Source organism: Felis catus, chromosome B2 (assembly GCF_018350175.1).
Source record: "Felis catus isolate Fca126 chromosome B2, F.catus_Fca126_mat1.0, whole genome shotgun sequence".
Lineage (NCBI taxonomy): Eukaryota > Metazoa > Chordata > Mammalia > Carnivora > Felidae > Felis > Felis catus.
In genome coordinates, this window is record NC_058372.1 from 91,024,313 (window position 1) to 91,047,106 (window position 22,794).

The following is a 22,794-nucleotide window of genomic DNA, read 5'->3' on the forward strand; positions in this document are numbered from 1 at the left end:
CCTGAGTAGTAATCAAGGAATGTCCACTCAAGTTTTTAAAGACTATCTTAACTTCTGCAATTGCACTCCAATCTATATTCACTCCTGGGCAAAAAAAAATTTTTTAAGAATATAAACAAGACCTTGTTTCAACCTAAACACAGGTTACATTTGCAGTAAATTCTTCTGCTTAGACCACTTCCTTTTTTTTTTTTTTACAACTCCTAGGCAAAGTGACTTTGATTTAGCTTGTCATTTATTAAAATTCATCAGTTGATTGTACGAAGTCTGCTTGCATACACCAGTCACTCTCGTAGCAAAGACTCTTATGGAAAATAAAAGCACTTTCTCCATGTAAATAAATCCAACTTCTTTCTTGAAACTCAAAGCGGGCGATGAGATCGGTTGCATAAGAGATATTGGGAAGCTCACTGGCAGGGAGCCTTAAGAGGCAAGCAGCTATCTCAATTTTTCTCACTTAATCTTGGCTTCACGTCAGAAGCTGTGCAGCAGTGCAGTAGAATAGGGCCTGGCAAAACCTTTGCGAGCAAAGCGCCTTTTGTGCTGGGACTGTGGCTCACCACCGACGCTCGGCGGTTTCCAAGGCTGGATTTCCCATTGATTTCCTCCTCCTTTGCTTCCCCAGGCTCGCGCGGCCGGACATTGTGGGTGTGCGTGCTGGATTTCTCCCGGATGCTCCCCGACTAACATGGATGTCCCACCATCCCTTGCAGTGGAAGGTTGCTCCTTGGCGCAGTGAGTGAAGAACATGCAGCGATTGCTAATGGGTTTGGGAAGCGGAGACTCCTTCCTCTCTGTGACCATGCCGTGATCGTGTCTGCGGCCACCACTCGACGCATCCTCATTCCTACCCGAACCGGGAGCCTAACGCTAGATCGGGGAAGTGGGTGCCGCGCGTGTGGACACAGAAACACCATGAAGATTATTTCCCCGATTCTAAGTAATCCAGTCTTCAGGCGCACCATTAAACTCCTGCTCTGCTTACTGTGGATTGGATATTCCCAAGGAACCACACATGTATTAAGATTTGGTAAGATCCCCCATTCCTCTCCATTGCCTGGTCTCCGGCTCCGAGGCAGCCGGATGTAAACAGGCGGGTTCCCTCTTACAGGCGGGTGGGCTCAACGTATTCCGACCTGTTCGCTGCTCCATAGCCTCCCGGGGTTTTAAAGAACCGCTTGTGCTTTCCGTTTCGTTTCCTTTTTTCCTTCTTTTATTAAAAAAAAAAAAAAAATAGCCACGGGAGGATGAAGTGAGAGCCAGTGTGTGGTAGTGGTCGCTGCATTACCTCCACCCCGTAGCCTGAGATGGTGGTGACGCTGGGGGCACAGCCGGCGGTCGCGCCCGCCTGTCTCCGCGGGAGTCTTCCGGGGCTTGGCGGACTCGACCGTTCGCGCTGGGGCTGCACGCCTCTCAGCTTGCGGGGCAGACGAGTCAGTACCTGGTAACTCTTTGGCAAGTTGGCGTCTGTCCGCTTCGGTCGGGGACCCGGACAGCTCCGCGAGTGGGAAGGAGCTCACCCTTTTGATTTCTTTTGTCATCAGAGAGCCTTTTAGGCTAATTTCACCGCTCTCCAGTCCTTGGTTGCCTTTTTTGGGGAAACGGCGCTTGTAAAAATGTTGTTGTAAGGTAGTAGGCTGTATTTAGCAAGAGGAGGCTGCTGCTTAGCCGAAGTAAAATAGCGTCCTAAGAAAGGGTTCTGTTTGATTTTAACTTGGGAGCCCTCCTCTCCCAGCTTTCTTAGAGTCCTGATCTAATGAATGATTAACAGTGGTGATTGGGGCGGAGAGTAGTTGTGTGCGGGAGTCTGAGTGTGCGTCTTTATTTCATCGTGGCATGATAAAAGAGTCGAGTGGCAGTTATATATTAGGGGAATCTATTGCTTTCCTACGGAATCAGGGTTCTTTTAGAGCTCGAAGGAAAATCTAAACGTGGGATTCCTGTGAAAACGCTGGTCAGGAGATTTGCTTGGAGGAAATGAAGCGTGGGCAACGCTCAGCTGCTGTGAATGTCCAATGGAGTTTTAGGAGGAGCAGGACTAGTCAGGGAAAGTTCCCTTAAGTAGATGGGAGTGAGAGAGGAGAAAACCAACTGAGTAAACGCTCCCACAGCGCGAGCCTCCTTTGACAGTTCAAGTGGATTTAGACCAAAGAGTGCAAGAAACCATATAATCCTGAGTATGTGTCTCTGAGATAAAAGCAGATACATTAAGTCAGTCAAATTTAAATCAGACTGATTGCCTGCATCTCCTATTATGTCAACAGCATCTTCTCTCTTTCCTTTTTCCCATGTGCTTTTTCTATAATGATAAAATCTATCATCTCTCTTGGGCTTTGCATTGCCAGGATAGGAATGCTTTTCACATAATAAAAAAAAGGAATCTTAGTCTCCCCTTCCCTTATCCAACACATAAACACCTGGAGTCCAGAAGGCTGGTAATGACAAAGACAGACAACAGGTTATATCCAAATTCCAACTGTTGCAGTTTTGTTTTGTTTTTTGTTTTTTGTTTTTTTGCTTTTTTTTTTTTTTTTTTTTTTTTTTTTTTTGCTTCATGCCTTTAGATGGTACTTAAGCACGTTGCTCTTAGCAACAAGAGTCCACAGGAATGCTTGTTTCTTTCGATGAGATTAAACAGGTCTCTGTATCATTGGAAATGTGTGTGTGTGTTCAGCTGTTCTCCTTCAAGCATGGCAAATGCTACGGTATGGTAGTTTTGCCCAATATTTTGAGTAGGACAACCTACTTATTGGAATACTGAGGTATCTTCTGAAATGTGTTTGTGAACGAGTGTGCCTTAGTGTGTTTGCTTGTGGACTGGGTGGGAAAAAAAAAAAAAGAAGACTTGGAGCCGAAAAACTGCCACCAGTACTCAAAAGATTTAATTATTGCTCCTCTGGTCTTGCAGCACAATATTTGCTGAATCATTAGATTGTTACATTCGCTGATCATTTCATATCTTCATATTAAAAATCTTGGCGACTGTAGCAGAGTGTGTAACAGCTCTCCAAAAGAGCTGACACACACACAAAAATATATTTTCCTAGACCAATGCTTACTAAGAATGTCCTTAAGAAATAGGAGAGTAGGCAAAGACCTTCTCACCAGTGCCTAGATACCCTAAACCAATGGCCCAGTTTCTAGATAACCTGTTATTTTTTCCATTAACTTCAAACATCTTCCACGTGGAGATTGGTTTTCTCTGCTATCCACCTGAGTTATGGGGAAGGACTGTGTATATTGTAATCATTGGACTATTTCCCTGCTTGGGCTATTTGATGCATTGGTGGGAGTTTTATTTTCTCCTGGGGAAAACATGTTTTGAGTGGACTGGATGGCTGGTTGAGTGTGTATAAGCCACTCTTGAGTAAGGTTATTTTCAACTTTGATTCAAAGGGCCAACCAGAGCCTCATCTTTAGCCTCGTGCCTTGTAAGAATAGGGTTTGGGGTTTCTGGGCAGTGGCCTGCCATGTGTGGGTGAGAAGCACTGTCTCTGCTGAAGAGGTGGCAACCAGTCCCTTCCCCACCTCCCTAACCAACTGGGCTTGACTAGGAGCTGCCAACCACCCAGAAACTCTGCCTGGGTGCCATGGCAACTGCTGAATGTGACCAGGAGGCTGCCCCAGCCCCCCTTCCAGTTGGTGGTGGAAAACCACCCTCAAGGGCTCTACGCTGTCCTTACTACCCCTAACAACCTCCTGCCGCACCACACACACACCCCTGCGCAAGGGCTGTAACTCGACCCTGACCCTGAGCCCTCCTATCAGAGTCTGTGGATTGGGGAGCTGTCAGCACCAGGTGCTGACCTTTGCTGAGTTGCTGAAGGTCTAAGGGGTACAAAAAGCACCCTCTCTTTCTCTCTGTCTCTCTTTCTCTCTCTCTCTCTCTCTCTCTCTCTCTCTCTCTCTCTCTCTCTCTCCCTCTCTCATACACACGTACACACATGCTGGCAAATGCACTCTCGTGAAGCAAGCAACACTTTGGCACAGTGACTCCTCTCTCGTGGCCAAGAAAACTTACGTAGCTATGCCCAGGAGCGCCTCTGTCCGGGGACACCCCTCCCACCCTTACTGGCTCTCACTGAGCTTCACACCCGGGCCTGCTCCTCTTCGCGGGAAGCAAACATCTCCGAGAGAGGGTCTCTGGAGCGCTGACCCTAGGGTGCTTTCCTTCAGCTTTAAGATAGCTCAGGGCAATGAGGGAAAGGACCTATCTATGGTCAGCTAAAAGTTAACTCCAAAGTGGATGGCTGTTTCCTGTCTTTGATCCTGGCAACGCTCACCTAGGGAGACAAAGTCAGGGGACAAAGTAGATACTGGACGGTCAGAGACTGTTTCCCCACTCCAGGTCACATCAGTCATTCTCAGAGCCAGCTTTTCCAGGTGCCTGAGAAGCCTCCAGCCGGGCCTCTCCCCAGGCACAGTAGGTTTCCTCTATGTAAATGAGGCACCTTTGTGTCTCCGCAGCTGCGTGCTCGCTTTGCTTGCAGTTGGTGAGGGCAAAGGCAGGATCTTTCCGTCTTTCCATTTGCGGGGGTGTGGCCCCCAATAGTCTCCCTTCTAAACTACTGCAGCTCTCGGTACTTGAACATTGCTTTTGTTACAGTAGCCTCCCTCTCTTCCTGTTCTGCTCTGACCCCTGCTTCTGGGACAGCATGGGGGTAGAAAGTAGCTCTGTTGGGGCTCGGGACACTACTGGTACTGGGTTAGCAGTCCCTTTTGTAGTTTGGGAGGCTTTGGCATCTTTGCTAAGTGGTCACTCCTCAAGATACCACTTGTTTCCAATCTTCGAGGTCTAGTTATTTTTCAGTGCTTATCTGAATTCGCATTTAGAACTCCAGGCATGTCTTTGCTCGGACATTAACCCAAACTTTCTCCCAGACTCTTGGGCAGCTTCTCCAAGCTAGTCGTGTTGGAGGAGCTAAGCATGTGATATAGGCCATTTCTTTCCTTCAGATGTTTCGACCTAGCTTTTCTTTTAAGCATGTCAGTAGAGTGGCTTTCTTTAAAGGCTTCACAGGCAAGGTCTTCCCTCCGATGCGCTCTGACCTCCTTGCTACTGCGCACTAGCCACCGCTCCATGGCGCAGCACGTAGTCACCTCCCAGCACACAGGCAGAAGGTGAGGACTACTAGGTCAGGGACAGCTCAGATAATAAAACCCACGACGTGAGGAGGAGTGGAAAGAGTCCCTATGGAAATCCCCCTATTTGCTGGACATCTCGAGTGCTCCTAGATATAATAATTAGTAGCAGATGTACTACAACATCAAGGGAGTGAGTGAATTGACTGAGCTTAGAAGCTGCCCCTGTCTACAAGTTCTTTGAAAGAGATTTTTCTTCCTTTGGGAGGTGAGATGGGCGGGAGGGAGGAGTGGCCTTACATCTGGAAGCAGGAAAACTGGCTCTTGAGAGGCGGGGATGGGGGAGTAATAGCGGCTACTGTCTGAAATAGATAAAGCCCGAACACCTGCTCAGCTGAGCTCTGGAAAGCAGGGGAGGGAAATCTTTCCAAGAATTGCCAACACAACGGCCACTAAAAAAATCTGTTTTTCACATAAGTTCTCACTTATTCTTAAAGCTTCAAAGACTAACTCTGATGTGATCCATCAACAGAGGCACACTCATTTCAGGAAACGACTTTGAAAAATGATCTTTTCGTCCTTTAGAAATAGCACCCCTTCTCCACCTAGACACATGGAACTCACATTTTTAGGCTTTGTGAGGTTGTCTTTCAGCAGTGAACAGCAGTTTATATGTCAGTAGACATTTCTTCAGACAGACACTTTCTGCTTTGTAGTTTAATTCAAGTGATTATTGCAGTGTGTTCATTCCCTGAATTCTCAAATGACACTGTTTCAACATTTACTCAGCACAGGAAAGTTAATGTGAATTGCTCCCACACAAAGGAGGAACATACTATAGACCAAACATAAGATGTATCATTGATTATCAGAGCCTTTTCAACCCTATTCACCATTAAATAACGTGTTGCCTATGATAAAGATGGCATAATTTTTTATTATCTTTTAATTGTCAAAATTTCTGATACAGAAAATGCTTTGCCCTTTTGTAGTAGAAATTCAAGTGAGAGGAATTCATTTTCTCTTTCTGTTGTTAAGATTTTACTGTGTTATCGTGGCTCCAATTACATTTGTTCCCTGAAAATTGTTGATGTCCATTTTCAGACATCAGAGTAGAAACCAGTTGACTGTTTTTCAACTGCACTATACTTAAATCATTAATCCACTGCATCCATAATACCTGGGGTTTGTGGGAGACCCTAGGTTTTCCCCAGTAGGGTGGTCTGATGTATTGAAATGGAATTGTTGATTGTCTTGTTTGGGTAGTGAAACATTATCTTCTGTGGGCTTTCAATTTATAGTCCAGTTATCAAGGAACTGGAAATGCTTCAAATGAATCTTACCCCCTAAATCTTAGCATGAAAAGTAAGGTCAAAAGCCCCTGAAAGAAAAGGAAATAGGTGCACATCATCATTATTGACTGGTCTAGATTAAACACCAAAGAGGAAGATTTCAATCTGATAACGTCATAGGCCTTCCTGTTTTTCTTTGCTGCTTCTGCTGACAATTTTGTAAGGTAATTAAATTGGCTGATTGAAGTCACGGTGGTCATGGGGCGATAAAGACCATTTGGATTTAATGGAATTTAAAACAACAGAGCACTGAACACAACTCTTACAGAACAAGAATTTTAATGGCCCATTCCGGGTGCTGACTAAATAGAATGCCCTTAACAAGTTTAATCGAAAGGGCAAGGCAGATTAGCACTATATAGTCTTTATGGTTGAAGATTGGGGAATTAAAATTATCCCTTTAAAAGACTCATTAATGCATTATCAAGATTTAATGTAGGTTAAATAAGCTTTCTTTGGATCTTCATCATATATGTGAACCTAGGCTTAGGAGCAAGTTTCAATAAGGAAATATTTTTGAGAGCTGAGCTAATAAGTTGAATTATATGCCTCTTATTTCAAATGCAGAAGACATTTAAAATTCTTTGATAGTATATAGGGTGTTGAGGGTAAGTGTTGATGAATTCTTTCTTTTCTGTAACGGAAAAGAACGAATTTAACCTTTTGTTTAAAGTTTCATCATTGGTAGTTTTTTGTTTTTTTTTTTTTTTTTAAACAAACCTTGTCTATAGTAGAGAAACTACAGAGGTAATAAAGAAATTCTCAATATAGTCATAGGTATTTGATATTTTATGTTGTCTTTTTAATCCTGTCCCCTTCTTTTTTTTCCTACTGAAAATTCTGCATTCAGGTTACCATACTTTATTCCATTCAGGTCCCTTCTGCCCCAGAAAAAGTGCAGTTCCCTGCTTTACACTGGCAACACTAAAGGACAGCCAGTCCCAGGGTAAAAGTCAAGCCTCAGTCCATTATAAGATTGTTCACCTCTGTAACTGTTTCTTTCCTTGTGGAATTGTCTACTCAAAGCTGTCCATTCCTTTGATTATTCCAGAAAAACCTGAAACCTATGTTTTCATATAAAAATCTGGGAGACTTTCATTGCACACAATTTTTAAAATTGTTTAAAAAATTCTGAGTTGATGAAATCGAAACAGCAAGTAGCCCAGAGGTCACCAGTTTTCACCCTCCAGCCCACCTCACATTCTGCATGTTCTCTAAGGAACACATACTTTATTTAACTCTCCCTTGATCCCCCAACAAGTAAGGCTTATTTGTCTCTTGCCTCACACCTTTAGGGCCAAACATTTCATATTGTTGTATTTTCAAGCAACAATTAGCTTATCTGATAAAACCAATGTGAGTGGGAGATTAGAGGAGACCTTTAAAATCTTTCTGCAAGTTTTTTTTTTTTAATGTTATTTTTATATTTGGGCTTTTGACACTCCTCTGCATTTATGGCACCATTCAAATATAGTATTTGATTATAGATTGATTTAAACCATTCACTTTCTTAACCAAAAACTCAACATGCTTCTTTGAATTTAATGGAGAGCCAGGTCACTAGACAGCAGGGGTTATGTGTGAAGATCTGAAAGAGTCTGGGGAGGTTGTGGCTTTCAGATCTTTTCCCCACTGATACATGTAATCCTCTCCATCTTTCCTTTTGGTTACACATCTGCCCTCTTCGGTGGCCTTGTTGTAAGACAAGTATATTCTGGAAGGGAGAGCACATAGTCCCTAGACTGTAAAGTTAGGATGAGTTTATTAGATTGATCGATTCTGTCTGTGACAGAGATACTCAGATACAAAAGAGAATACCCGGTGCCTAAGGGAGTGCAGAGTGATTAGCACTGATGTGAGGGGGAGGCTGAGAAAACCGAAATCAAATGCCATTTGATACACAGTCTTTCCTAGATTCACAGCAGACATCTCAGTGCTTTTTAAATTGATCTTTTTGCTTGTATTTGTCCAAATCTCTGAGCATATGTGATTATTTCAGATGAGATGTCAGTGATATTCTTACATCGACATACCTCTTTCCAATCAAATGGATCTTTAAATGCTTTGCCTTTACCCTTTTACATCAACAAACTACTTTTCTGTCATTGAACTAGAGCAAGTATTTGTAAGATGTTACCTCTAATTCCCATTTCAATCTCCATCTCAGTCTTACTCTGAGTCCTTAACCTATCAGGATGGGAGTATTGCTCAATTAAATGATCAAATAAGCAAAACAAATATTAAAGAAATTTTCTGCTTCAGTAAAGTCATAGGTATTTGATCTATTTTATGTTGTCATTTTAATATTGCCCTTCTTTTTGCCAACTGATGCTTCTGTATTCAGTTTATCTTAACTTTTAATGGAGGCCACCCTCCTTGCCCAGAACGAATTTAACTTTTTGTTTAAAGTTTCATCATTGGTAGTTTTTTGTTTTTTATTTTTAAACAAACCTTGTCTATAGTAGAGAAACTACAGAGGTAATAAAGAAATTCTCAATATAGTCATAGGCATTTGATATTTTATGTTGTCTTTTTAATCCTGTCCCCTCCTTTTTTGGGGGGGATGAAGGAAAACTATAGAATCCCATAATATCTAAACCAAAGGGGGCTTTAGATGTCATCAAGTCTAGTATATAAGCTTAGCGATGAATTGCCAAGAGCAGTTAAATAGCTTGCTCCATAGATAATTAGTGTCATATTTTACACAAAACATGAATATTCTGACTGCCAGTTTAGTGATGTTTTTCAGTGAATTATGATATTTTTTCAGTGTAGCCTCTGATTCTCTGTGCTTTGTATCAACTTTAGGAAGAGCCACTGATTCTGATAGCTCCCCTAGACATTTGCCTACTTTGTTTTCTTCACCTCTTCTTTCATAGCACATTATCTCATAGATTATCCCTTTTCTCTTTTTCTCCTTTTTTGGCTCTCTCAATTCCCCTCTCCTGTGTCTGCCAAGATCCTCTTTCTCCCCATGTCCAATGCTTTAACCACTTTCATTCATATAATAAACAGTAATTGAGTACATATTATGTATCAGGGAACTAGAAATCTAAGACCCAGCTTCTGCCTCAAGGAGTTTGTAGTCCAATTAAAGAAAAAAATATATATGGAGAGAGAGGTGCAGAAAATATATACAATAGTTAGTTAAAGGAGATTATTGTGAGTTTGAATTTTTTATAGAAAATAAGGACTCTGGCTGGGGCCTATAAAAAATTGTGTGATAGGGAAGGTGGGGGTGGGGTGGGGAGATGTGTCATTGCAAAATACTAAGCACAAGAAAAGGAATTTTGTCAGAAATTAAGAAGGTGAGCCCTGGAACAGGGAATGGACTAGTTCTATTCTGCTATCTATTTTTCTATATGGAAGGTAGATAAAGCCTTGCTTTTTCAAAGTTTTAATGTTTAGGTTGTAGGATTTGGACTCCTGTATGTAGCCTCTGGAAAACCATTGAAGGTGAAAGGATGAGATTTACTTAGTGTACAGCAAGCAATCAAGTGGTCTTTCAGTCTGCTGTTTGTGTTTTATGAAGAATAAGTAGATCTCTCTTCTCTGTCTTACTGAAATGAAAGCAAAGGACCCATCCTCGTCCTTGATCATTGAAGCCTTTAAGAAGTTCTTGGTCTGGGATCACAGATACCTCTGAAGCAAAATCCTGAAATGAAATAAAGGAATGTCCTTGTAACATATGGCCATATCCCATGATTAAACAAGGAAGTTTCTAGTTAATCTAAAGAAAAATGCATTGGTGGAAAATTTAATACGAGTACTGTTAGCTTCATTGGGGAATAAAAATAAATTGCCTTCAAGAAAACTTTCAATGTTTTATGTAGATAATGTCTATCTCCATTACTTGAAGCATTATATATATATGCATATATATGTAATTATAGTTTATATAATAAAAACATATTATATAATGATTATATAAAATTTCAAATCAGAATTAAAATTTAAGTTAAAATTAAAAACAATTTTCAGAGAATAGATTTATTGTTAGTAATATTTTCCAATTCTACATGAACTCAGGACCTAAGACTCTGAATTTAGTTGTTTGAGTTATGAATTTTACTCTTGACTTTGTCATCTAGTGATCATAAATTAGGACAAATAATTAAATTCCACTGAGCCTTGACTTCCATTTCTATAGAATGGGTATTGTTTGCTATGTGTCTATCTTCCAAGGATAATATTAGAATTAATAGGAAAATGTATAGAACTCCAAACTTAAAAGCAGAAAAGGACTTTTGTAATTGAAAGTGTAATTGTTTATTTACTATATATGTGTGAAACAAAGTAATGTTTGTTAATTTCATGTATATTCAACCTCTTAAGCTGTACATAAACATTTAAGATAGTCTGTCTTTTCTAAATTACTCTCAAATACTCTTCTTCAGAATGCACTGGAAGTTATTACAAACACATTGAAAAGGATTTATTATCTAATAGAACAAACATTTTCTGAGTTGGTGGTTTTATTTTAAATTTTTTTTTTCAACGTTTATTTATTTTTGGGACAGAGAGAGACAGAGCATGAACGGGGGAGGGGCAGAGAGAGAGGAGACACAGAATCGGAAACAGGCTCCAGGCTCTGAGCCATCAGCCCAGAGCCCGACGCGGGGCTCGAACTCACGGACCGCGAGATCGTGACCTGGCTGAAGTCGGACACTTAACCGACTGCGCCACCCAGGCGCCCCACTGAGTTGGTGGTTTTATAGAAAAGCAACTCAATAGTTTCTGTTTCTTCTATAACATCAGGAGTTTGATTGTCATTATCCAATATCCAGAATACAAGTAGGAATTACAGCTAAATTACAGCTAAAACAAAAAATGATAAGCAAAGAAACAATGCTAGGTCCTTCAGTTTAGCATTTTTCGCAACTGCATAGTTTTTCTAGTTTGTATTCACAAACATTTTCTGGAAAGCTCTATCTGATTTCCTATATACTTCATTCATCCATTTGCCCATGATGAACTGCTGGCTGTTAGCGAAGTTTTGTATTTCAAGTCACACAAGTGACTGTACTTGATCCATTTATGTTGATTCAAGAAAGTTCCATAAACACTCGGATTTGTTACAATTGTTTGGGATAGATAAGTAGGACTTTTCTATGATTACACTGGCATCTTTATCAAGGAGCTGTGTTAGGCAGTCTTTCTGGGGCTTACTCTTTAAGGCATAAGATAGACTTTGGTGTCACTCTTACATCATTAACTTCACCATCTTTCTCAAGGTGTTTCTGACTTCCTTGGGCTCTTTTTCCCCCCAGATCTAACCCAGTGTTGAGGTCTCAGCATAGAAGTGGATAGAGATAGAGATGAAGATGCTTCCTTCTCCCCCGACAGCCACATTAGAGAATCCAGGGAACCATTTGGGAAAGTTTTATAATACACGTTTATATTTGGAATTTTTTAGAAGTTTTCAAAACTTCAAAATATAAAATTTATTAGGAAAATTTCTTGGATGTTGAGGATGATGAGGCATCAGTGATTCCCAGCCCTCAAGAGTAGGATGAAGGAGAGACAGTCTCAAGATTTTTATGACAATCTATAGGAGGAAGGGATGAAATACAGGTTGAGAAACACTTTCCTATTTTAAGTCTTGGGGTTTCCTAGAAGCAGCCTCCTACCATACCAGAGCTAATGCTGCAATAGGTAAAGATTAGTTGAGTTCTTGCCTCCAGGGGGTGAAGGACAGAGCTGTCCTGAGATTCTATGTTGATCCCTCAGGAAGCCTTCCTGGAGATCAGGGGTAACGTTCAAATCACTCATCTTCAGCTACAGAAATGTACCCCAAGATACAGTTCTCGTCATTTTGCTATGCCATACCTTGACTGTCCTTTAAGATCTGGACCAAGTTTTGCTTCCTCCAAAGGGTCTGTTTCTAGGTAGGGATCCTGTAAGATAAATTTAAGCATTGGCAGCAAACTTTGATCAAATCAATGGCTCCCACATCTTGTTTTACTCAGAATGGAAGGAGCTTTAAATAATTTAGATTCCTGGTTCCTAAACCTAGGTATTTTATGGATTAAAATATTTCATTTTTCACAACTGCATAGTTGTAGTACCTTTGCTTTTTGCCTTCTTCTTTTTTCTTTTTTCTTTTTCTTTTTCAGAAAATTCCTAAGAAACAAAACTCCCAGGTTGGTTGAAAATAACTTATGGAGCTAGATACTCCAAAGAGTTTTGAACTTAAAATTTACAATTCCTCTGTTTATAATGGGCAGATGTATCAATTTTCTGGATTGACAGTTAATAATCATGACTAGACTGTGTAAAACAATGAGTAAATCTTGTAGATAAGTGTTGTGCCTTAGATATTTTGTTATTCCTCACACCATATAGAGTGTTGGGCTCTCAGCATACCACTGAAGAGCTGACTGATTCTTTAAAATCCAAGCATTTAGAATATTCATACTCACATAACTGAGCCCCCAGCCCAAAGGGACCTTAAACAGGTGTTATTTTATAAATAATGTCTAAGATGATGTATAGTTGTGGGAACTTTCCTTCTTAACCTCCTACCAAAAGAGCCCCTGATAAATCAATTTATATTCTTGTTTCCCCAAAATCTATCAGAAAAAATTCTAGTAGACAGCTGGTCTAGTTGAGAGGACAGTGACTCAGTTGCCATGAATACATGCAAATGGCCTAGGATCTAGGCTAAAAATAGAGTCCAGCCTAGGTGGTGTTCATTACAAGCCTCTTGGACAATACGATGCTCACCCTTACCTCCAGCTTCATTGCTCTGATTATAGTATCTGGGTCATTGTTAGATCATGGAGCCAAAAGCTGAAACCTAGACACAATGTTTGAAATGAAACCAGAATGTTCTTATCTTTATTTAAGATAAGATAGGCATTGCCAATAATTATATATGCCACTTTAGCAATAAAACTTATAATATCTTGGGACACCTGGGTGGCTCCATTGGTTAAGCATCTGACTTTGGCTCAGGTCATGATCTCATGGTTTGTGAGTTCGAGCCCCGCGTTGGGGTCTGTGCTGAAAGCTCAGAACCTGGATCCTGCTTTGGATTCTGTGTCTCCCTCTCTGTCTCTGCCCCTCCCCCACTTGTGCTCTCTCTCTGTCTCTCAAAAATAAATAAATAAATGTAAAAAAAATAAAAAAAAAACATAATATCTTTATCTGTCCAGATTATTGGTATCTAAGTATTTTCCATATTTATTGCCTACTAGGTAAAGCATCAGCTTATTAAGTGTATTTCCCTAATTTAACTTGCCTTCTGGGAGACTATACAGACTGTACAGAAGACACCTTATTGATGGTACAATTTAAAAGTAGTACACTATATTGGTTAGATAGTGTAATGTATTCAAATCATCATAATCACATGCTAATCACAATTTTAAGATAAATATTGAAGAAATTATCAGAATAAGTTTACTATCCCTCAGTTTATATTTTAATTGGGCTTAACTATGTTTACCAATGTGTGTTAAAATATTTTAAATTCTTTTAATTATAATAGTTTAGAGGGGATTTAACAACTGAGAACATGTAAATATATAATTTCAGAAAAATATATCTAGTAGTATACAGTTATCTGGAAGACAAATTATGAAAAATTCTTTTACATGACATGAATTTCACAGTAAGTTTTATTCATATATATGCCAGAATTACTATGCCTTCAACCTCTCCATTTGTGTAGGATGAAATTATAAATATGTAGGATATATGAAATGTTCACAATAGAGAAAAAATTAATACATTTACATTTACTCAAGGATGCTCATTTATTGGCTTTAGGTAGGAGTCTTTGACTTTATTAAACTTGACAGCCAGAAGTAAATATTAATGGAAGAGAATTTCTCAAAGTTCTTTGTATTTTGTATATCTTTCATTTCTTAGCAGGTAGCCAGACTACATCAGCATTTTAAATACAAACAAGGATAGAATCTTAGCTAAGGTTTCTAAGTCCATATTTTGTAAGTGGAGAGAATTTTAACCCTCCAATTTGTTTATCATTCTTCAGTACTGTATATATTATAAGGCCACTAAGCTTGAATATTAAAAGGATCACTATGTATTAATAAGAAAAAGTCCTATTTAGTACAAGTAATCTCTCTTCCTCTCTTTTAATCCAATTATTCTTCAAGAATGAGTGATTAAATTGTTTATAAGGAGATAAAATAATGCTTTATACTGTGGTTGTAAGGAGGATACTGAAAACTTTCTATCAACTCTCAATTTTCACCTAATTTTTAATTTAAATTGCAATTCAGTTCACCAAGTATTTATTCAGCATTGGTATCTGGTCTAGTTCTTTGATTGTTGACATAATATAATAATTGGGAAGTAAGATATAATTAAAGCTTCAGTAAGTATGAAAATTTCTCTAAGATATGGCTGATTATTTAAAAAAATACATGAAGGTTCCTAATGATGTTCTGCTTTCACTGATAGGCAACAAGATGTATGTTTTTTTCAATTCTATACTATAGGTTCTATTTCAATATTTAATTTCAATACCTTGCTAGAATTGGAGATCCACCTTATTGACCTTTAAGATATTTACATTTAGGTTGATATAATTCATCAAAATAAATACATATGGAAATTACTTTCCTTTAATATTTAGAGTATACACTCTAATATATATATATATATATATATCTTGTAATATATTTCGTATTTCTAATATCTATCTAGATATATATACATATATATTATCTAGAGATAAATATGTATCTTTCTCTCTATCTCAAGATAGATATCTCTAGATAGATATATATAGAGAGATAGATATCTATGATATTTGTGTCTCTGTGCAAGCTACCAGTACTCCAGTTCATTATCTATCCATTCGTTCTTTTGGTCATTCATTTAACAAATGTTTAATTGATTACCATATGCCAGATACTGTACTAGGCTCTAGGACATTTAAGAATTTGAAAGTAAAAGGAACATTGTCTCTGCATGTTGGATCTCATATTCTATAGGTATAGGTAGCTGAATAAAAGAAAATTACAAAACAATGTGACAAGTCCACACAGTAATAGGTAAATAAGTATTATAAGTTGGAGAGAAACATCTAGCTGCACCTACAAGGAGGGGTTTCTAAAACGTGTTGTTTGCACCTTTCTCTGACTTGTGATCCACTGAAGTTTTACTCTGAAATTCCATTGTTAATATCAGATTAGGATGGCTGTACTATGTGTTTTCCTTGTCTCCACTGGCCCCAACCCCAGAAATCTTTAGCTGAGCCTCCTGTCTCAAATCATAGTGATGCCATTAATGTATTTCTTTTGTATACACATACACAGACAGACAGAGGCAGGTTTAGAGACAGAGGAGGAGAACTAGTCTAAATTATTTTAAGTATTTGAGTACTATATTAGTTAGGATTTATACTCAGTGACATATCACAGAAATCTCTCTCCACTCTCTAGAAAATCAAAACAAAACAAGGTAGATGTTCACTTCTCTTTCACACACAAGTCTAGATTTGGGTAGTCCAGGGATGATATAGTAGACCTATAGCTTTCTGGGGTCTACAGTGTTTCCAGTCCTCTAGTCTAGCATCTATATCTGTCATCTGATGTGACCTTTCTCATGGTCTAAAGTGGAGCTCTAGTGATCTCGTGCACCTTCCCAACAGCAAGATTGACAGACACGTCCTGGATGTTGTACACACCATTTTACCTCACATCCTACTAGCAGGAACTTAGTCATATGGCTACCCCTGGACACACAGGAAGCTGAGTGGTAGCCTTGTTACAGGAAATGTGAACAGCTGAAAATGTCAGGGTCTATTCCTATAGAAGACGTGGAGAGTGAATATTGAAGGAACCACTGGTATTCTCTGCCACAGGCATCCAATTAAACATTTTAGAAAGGAACTTAGTTTTAAACTTTATGTGTGTGTGTAGTCATAAAGTAATGCTTTGTAGCACATTTGGAGAATATAGAGAAGTGTAAACATGAAAATAAAACCTCTCATAATTATGACATTGAGTCCAAACCACAATTGTTATTTTGTTTCTATTTACTAGCTTTCTAAAAAACATTAAAAGAAAATACTTTAGTTGATTATCAGAGTAACACCTATTTATTGCAGAAAATAGAACATATATAGAAAATTGTAAGTATATATCACTTATTACCTCACCATAGTGACATTTTGAGATTTAACCTTGAATCTTAATGTACATGTTCGTTACTTTTTTTTTTTTTAACTCAGCAGTTTATTGGGATGTTTTTCTGTCATCAAATATTTTTATTTAGCAATTTTCAACAGTGTCTGACTTTCCATTGCATAGATGCTTATCATTATATTAACCAGTCCCTCTATTATACGGTCATGAGCTTGGGTTTTGGGTTCAGACATAGAGTTTGAACTTGACCCTGCTGCTTTGAGCTATATTATTGGCACATGTTGCTGAGTCTTCCTAAGTTTTAGTTTCCTTACCTGTAAAATGGGAATATTAATATTATCCACCATATACAGTTATTCTTGGGATTAAAAGAGATATAATACACATGTAGTGCTTAGTGACATGCCTAGCATGAATATATAAGTGTTAATATAATCAGTCAATCATTTAATTTTGCCCATAGAGTACTTGATTTCTCTAATTGGTTCAGGCTCATATAGATCAGAAACTTGTAGATCTTTTACTATTCTCACAAGGGTGGTTGGACCCCACAGAAGTCTTGTGAGGTCTTTCAGGCCAGTGGTGTGCCCTTTTAGATCATGAGGGGCCAGATGGACAACTAGAATCCAGTAGACCATTAAACAGGTAACATGTAAATATCATGGTCTTTCTCTGCAGTTATAGGGTAGGCCTGACCCTCTCTGCCTGCTTCCAGTGCTGAGGCCCCACAGCACTGATGATGAAGTAGGGTGGGGGAAGGCCAGCGATGGTTTCAAAGCCCTCCTCCCTCTGCTTTCTGATTTGCTAAGCAAATTCCAGGTGTTTTACTTGCTAATCACATTATCATCCCTGATGCTTAATTATTTTCTGTAGGGAAATAGAGATGTTTGGGGCTTTCAGGAAATTAAATTGAACTTCAAAAGCCACTTCCACATAACAATTAACATTTTGAAATGGTAATTCCTCAGGGTTTTTTGCTAGGTTAGTTTACCTAGTTTTTTTTTTTTTTTTTTTTTTTTTTTTTTTAAGGGCATTCTCTTAAATAGTAGATTTATTTGTTCTATTTATTTGAGATTATATGTATATATTTTAAACTAGACATGTTAAGGCTTCATAAATCCCTAGTAAAATGGAATAAAAATGTGTGGCTGGGGCCTTTACACCAGAATAACGCTGTGATCTACAGAGTGAGAAATTGTAGGTGATCATCTGAGTTCTATATTTGAGAGGAGCCTATTATCACTGGAAGGACGTATCCATTGGCCTGCTCAGAAAAAGAAGTGGGTCCCTGTTAGTATAGCAACAGTGTCTGAGAGCGACTTCCATATGCATAGAGGCAAATTTCCATGGTGGACACTATCCCTATCCTTTAATAGTCTGTATAACCTCAGCACTAATATTTTCAATCTCATTTTAATAATGCAGACATTCTAGAGATTCTGCGTGTCCTAAACATCCCTTCTCTAGATACCCTGGTGTGCTCTTCTTAATCTTTTAGGTTGCCTTTAAGTTCAATATTTTCTGATTTACCTAAACATGGGTACGTCTGCAGTGGGATCTTAAATCCTAATCACTCTGCTTCCCCTTAAAATGATGTGGGTGCAGAATTCTTTGAATATTGCCACACATCAGCTTTTAAGAGTTGTTTCCGGGTTATGAGAGCCACAACCCATTCCCAATAGCCTGTTTTTGCAGGGAGCCTGACTCCAGACTGATCTGGAAAAGGCAGGGACACTATGGTCTGAATGATTGGGATTCCAGAGCCAGTTCCATCACTTGCAAGGTGTGTAACCTAAGGCAACTTACTCAACCTTTGTGTCTCACTTTTCTTATTTAAAAATTAAGGATAATGACACCTCACTTATAGGATTCTTGTGGGGCTTAAATAAGTGTTTGCACTTAGGAAGTATCCAAAAACACCTCTTTCTTTTTTTTTTCTTTTTTTTTTTTTTTAATCCTGAAAAATCTGAGTGTGGAAGAGCTGTTGAACAATAGGTTAGCTGTATATTCTATAAGAGCGTGTCTGTCAAATGCAGAGCTCTATGGGTTTATTGACTACTACCTTCAGCTTCTGTGCAGCTGAGATACAAATTCAGCCCTAGGCTTTTATCCCCGGATCTGAGAGGAGGAAGGCAGGTACCTGTAATTATAGCAGCAGTGATGAGTTGCAGCTGAATTGCATAGTGTGTTAAGGCTTTTCTCTGCTGCTTGGCTTGGGTATTGCTATAGTGATTCTGGGAGTAACAGACAGTATTTTAGTAAGTATTTGTCTTTCTATTATCCATCCTAACGTAATCCTAGAATCTCTGCAGACATGCAAGAGTTCTTTTGTTGCTCTCTGGCAGCAGATAAAAGGGCCTATTATGATAAAGTGGTCTGTGCAGAGTTTAACAGCCTTTTCAGGGACTGGCACTAGATTACATACATATGGAGGGGTAGAGTGAAGATAGTTTTTTCCACTAATATTTGTAAAATCTTCGATTCAAGTTTCCATGAATCAAAATACTACCCTACAAAAGTCTAAGACTCTAAGCCTTACAAATGCTTGTGTCTTGTTTCTTCATTTGTTTCTTCATGTTGATTGGTCAAGAAGACAGCTGCACAGTAGATCTTTCCAAGGAGGTATGATGGGGTGGTTGGGTTTTCTGTGTGGGTGATAGTTGGGAAGGTGAGGTTAGGTTGGAGGGGGACTCCTTTGTTCCCTCTGCTAATCCCCTTTAATCAATTATTCTGTTCCTCTTTCCCCCAATTCTCATAATAGAACATTGGTGTTCCTAACATCAATTGAATGAGAAATAGCTACTCTAAACAGCATCTGCAAAATGACGTTTATGAAATCTAAAAGAAAATGAGCCCTCAAATCCAGGTAATTTACCATTTTCTCTCATTCATTTGAGAGCCCCAGTAACCAGGTCACCTTGACATGCCAAAGGGATTTAAAATCTTTACCGGAACTTATTGAATGTGCCATTTTAATATGGTCATGTCTACATGACTTCCCTAGCCTTTGAGAACAGAGATGACTCTCAACTAGCTGTGTCCAAGGTAGGAATGAAGAAAGCCTTTTATGTAGCTTACGTTGTTTTCTCTCTTAGCCTTCTCTGACTCATTCCTTCCCAGTGGTGGACAGCTATGATGCCTTGTCTTTTTTCCTCTTCCTCAACCTAGACAGCAGGCTGGCTTTACTGAGTTCTCTTACCATGTTCTATCACATGATCTATCCTTCATTTGTGTGTAGGGTCTTTTCTGATCACCCTTCTGCTTTTTTAGGATTCACTTCCATTTCCTTCTACCCATAATCATCCTATTCTCAGTGTGTCTCTTTCCCTCTTTTTGTAGCTAGTGGCTTTGTTAAACAACCCAAATCTCACAAAAGCCTGTACAGAGAGGCTGGGGTGGTGGTGGAGGTGTTTGGGTCATCTGGTAGCATAGAAGGATGACTGAGGTGCTGACATAGAATGTGCAGCTACAGTGGCCACATTGTATAAACTCTAAGTTAACACACAGGTGTGATGTGTATGAGGGGGCTTATAGGGACAGTAGGATAGTGTGGTAGAAACTGGGACTGTTCACTACATATTACACAAATAATACTTGCATATGCTTTGCATTTTATATGCATTTGTACACACAATATTTATTTAATCCCCTAATAAGCCTAAGACATAGGTGCTGTTAACTTCCTTTCCTAGTTGAGAGAACAGGAAGCCTAATAACTTTCCCCAACTATCCCAAATATTGAGGACTTTAAAGCTGATTTAGACTTTCAACACTAAGTCTTCTGATCCTTTCATTTCAATAACTTTTAGTTGAATTTTTCTACTGTTAGATTGGGATGTGTGGTTCTCCAAGCATACAGTTGGAACTAGAGCAGGTGTTGCATGTTGTAACAAGAACATCTTCCTCAGCAGCAAGAGCCATTTCTGTTCTGAAAAAATTGTCAAATAGCCTTTCCCAATTTTGGTTTACTTATTACATAGAGAAAACACATAGAGGAATGTGAGTTATTCAATTTCTAGAGTGTGGCACAATGTTAAGATGATAGTAATAATGGTGAAATTAGTAATAAGGACGATGGTTACTCTTCATTGAATATCTACAACATGCCAGATATAATGCAGGTGTTTTTCACGTGTTATTTCTTCAATCCTCACAGCAAGTGCATTACCCCCATTTTAGAGACAAGAAGACTGAGACTTCAAGAAGATAAGCAATTTATCCAGGACTCCACACCTAGTAAGTGCTGGAGTTAAAATTTAAATGTGGGTCTGACTGGCTTCAGAGCCCAGGTTCTTTAGTTTGTCATATGCACTTATTCTGGCTTTGTGATGTGAATAAACTCAAAGAATTTAAATGCCTACAATATATCCATTCATTTATACATATTAACTCATAAACACATTAAGTCAAATCATATAAAATTGCTAATATTTGGCCTTTTTGGACCAAGAAAAATAATAATTCTGTGCGGTTTAATGCAGTGTTTCTCAAAATGTGGTCTCTGGACTACCAACAGCAGCAGTGCCTGGGAACTTGTTAAAAATGCAAGGTCTCAGATCCCACCCCAGATCTACTGTATCAGAAACTGAGGATGAGATTTAGCAATCTATGGCATAACAAAACCTGCGGTGATTAGGATACCCACTAACATTTGAGAGCCACTGGTTAATGTTTTTATTGAGCAGCTACTCTGTGCCAGGTTCTGTGCTAGTCATTTTTTTTTACAGCATGAACAGAAATGGCCATGGTTCCTGCCCCCAGAGAATTTATACTTTACTGGAAAGGACAAAGCTTTGAGAAGCACAAATATCATGTTATTCTTTTTAGTGGTATTTATATTTGTATTAAGATTTCTAGATCTCTGCCAAATGATTGGAGTCTTCACAGGCAAAATTAGAGTGGGGGAAAAAAAATCTATCTTCCCATGACATGGGTGGGCAAGACCAAGCAAAATGACATAGATCCAGGCAGGGTGTGGGAACAAAGTTGGGGCCAGTGCTCAGCACCATCAAATCCAGACAGCTTGGGTCCCTCCTCTGCCCTCTCCCTCATTCTGCCTCTAGGGGTGGCTCTGTTGCATTTTCAGGCCCTGTGGGGGATGGGAGGAGTGCAATAAGTCCTCTTTTCAGCATGGGGCAGCTAAGAATGTTTGAGGTAGGACTTGGTCAGCCTCCAGCCAGCTGGTTCATCAAGCTACAGATCTGCTGCTACCTTTTGCTCTGAGGAGCTTCATTTTGTTGGCAGATGGCGAGATGTCAGAAAAGACTTCATTCCAGAATTTTGCATTTCTCTCCTCAGTATGCTATGCAGCATGATATATAGGATGGGTTACCTTTAGCAGCCTAGAGGCTGGTCTAGGGGACAGTCACACAGAAGGAAGAGGAAGAGGCAAGGGACAGTGAGTATGACAGTGATTGGGACCTTTCCATCTGTGGGTCTCCCCTGGTCTGAGGGGTGTGTTCCTTAATATACACTCATTAACTCTTTGTCATTCCGAAGGCAGACATACTTAATACTCTTGTATTGAACAAGAGTCCTGAAAGTTTAAAGAACATTACTTTCCTGAGTAATATTTTAAAGTTAGAGGGGTCCCTAGGTGCCTCAGTCAGTTAAGCGGCTGACTTAGGCTCAGATCATGATCTCGCAGTTTGTGGGTTCATGTCCTGCATTGGGCTCTGTACTGACAGCTCAGAGCCTGGAGCCTGCTTCAGATTCTGTGTCTCCCTCTCTCTCTGCCCCTCCCTCCCTCCCCTGCTTGCACTCAGTTTCTCTCTCTCAGGAAATTAAAAAAAAAAAAATTAAAGTTAGAATCATCCTAGGTTCATATTTTCTTAATTCTTTACTAGCCAACTTTTTATAAATAATACTTAAGTACAAGTAATGCAGCTTGAGTAAATCCTGGGTTTTTGTTTGTTTGCTTATTTGTTTATTTTGGTTTTGAAAGCATTTCAAAGTCATTTGTGCCACCAAATCCCCCCATCCCCCAATCAAGGAATAAACATCTGCTCTGTATTCTCTTTTTAACAAAACAAAACAGTATTTTAAGGCAATCTCAAGTAAATGAGCATTGAATCTCATTTGGATTCTCTCCCTTCCATTGGTAACAACTTAGAAAATAACTTGACAGAAAATTTAATGATGGGATTAGAACTTGAAGGTGTGCAGGGAAAGGGAGGATGCTTTGTGATGGTTTACGTTTTAAGTACCAAAGGCACTTTTTTATGACATTAAGAAGGTTG

At 39.2% G+C, this 22,794-nt stretch overlaps 1 protein-coding gene across 5 annotated transcripts in view; it reads left to right on the top strand.

Moving 5' to 3' along the window:
• The first annotated feature begins 768 nt into the window (after positions 1 to 768).
• The window catches only part of GRIK2 (glutamate ionotropic receptor kainate type subunit 2), a 651,626-nt gene continuing 629,600 nt past the window's right edge, over positions 769 to 22,794 (top strand). For 4 of the 5 annotated variants that reach the window (XM_019831021.3, XM_019831024.3, XM_019831022.2 and 1 more), the window contains exon 1: positions 769 to 1,030. In XM_019831021.3, coding sequence (XP_019686580.1) covers positions 916 to 1,030 — 115 coding nt within the window. In that variant the 5' untranslated portion in view covers positions 769 to 915. The remainder of the gene's footprint in view (positions 1,031 to 22,794) is intronic. The other variant, XM_011282447.4, reaches the window with a different exon arrangement.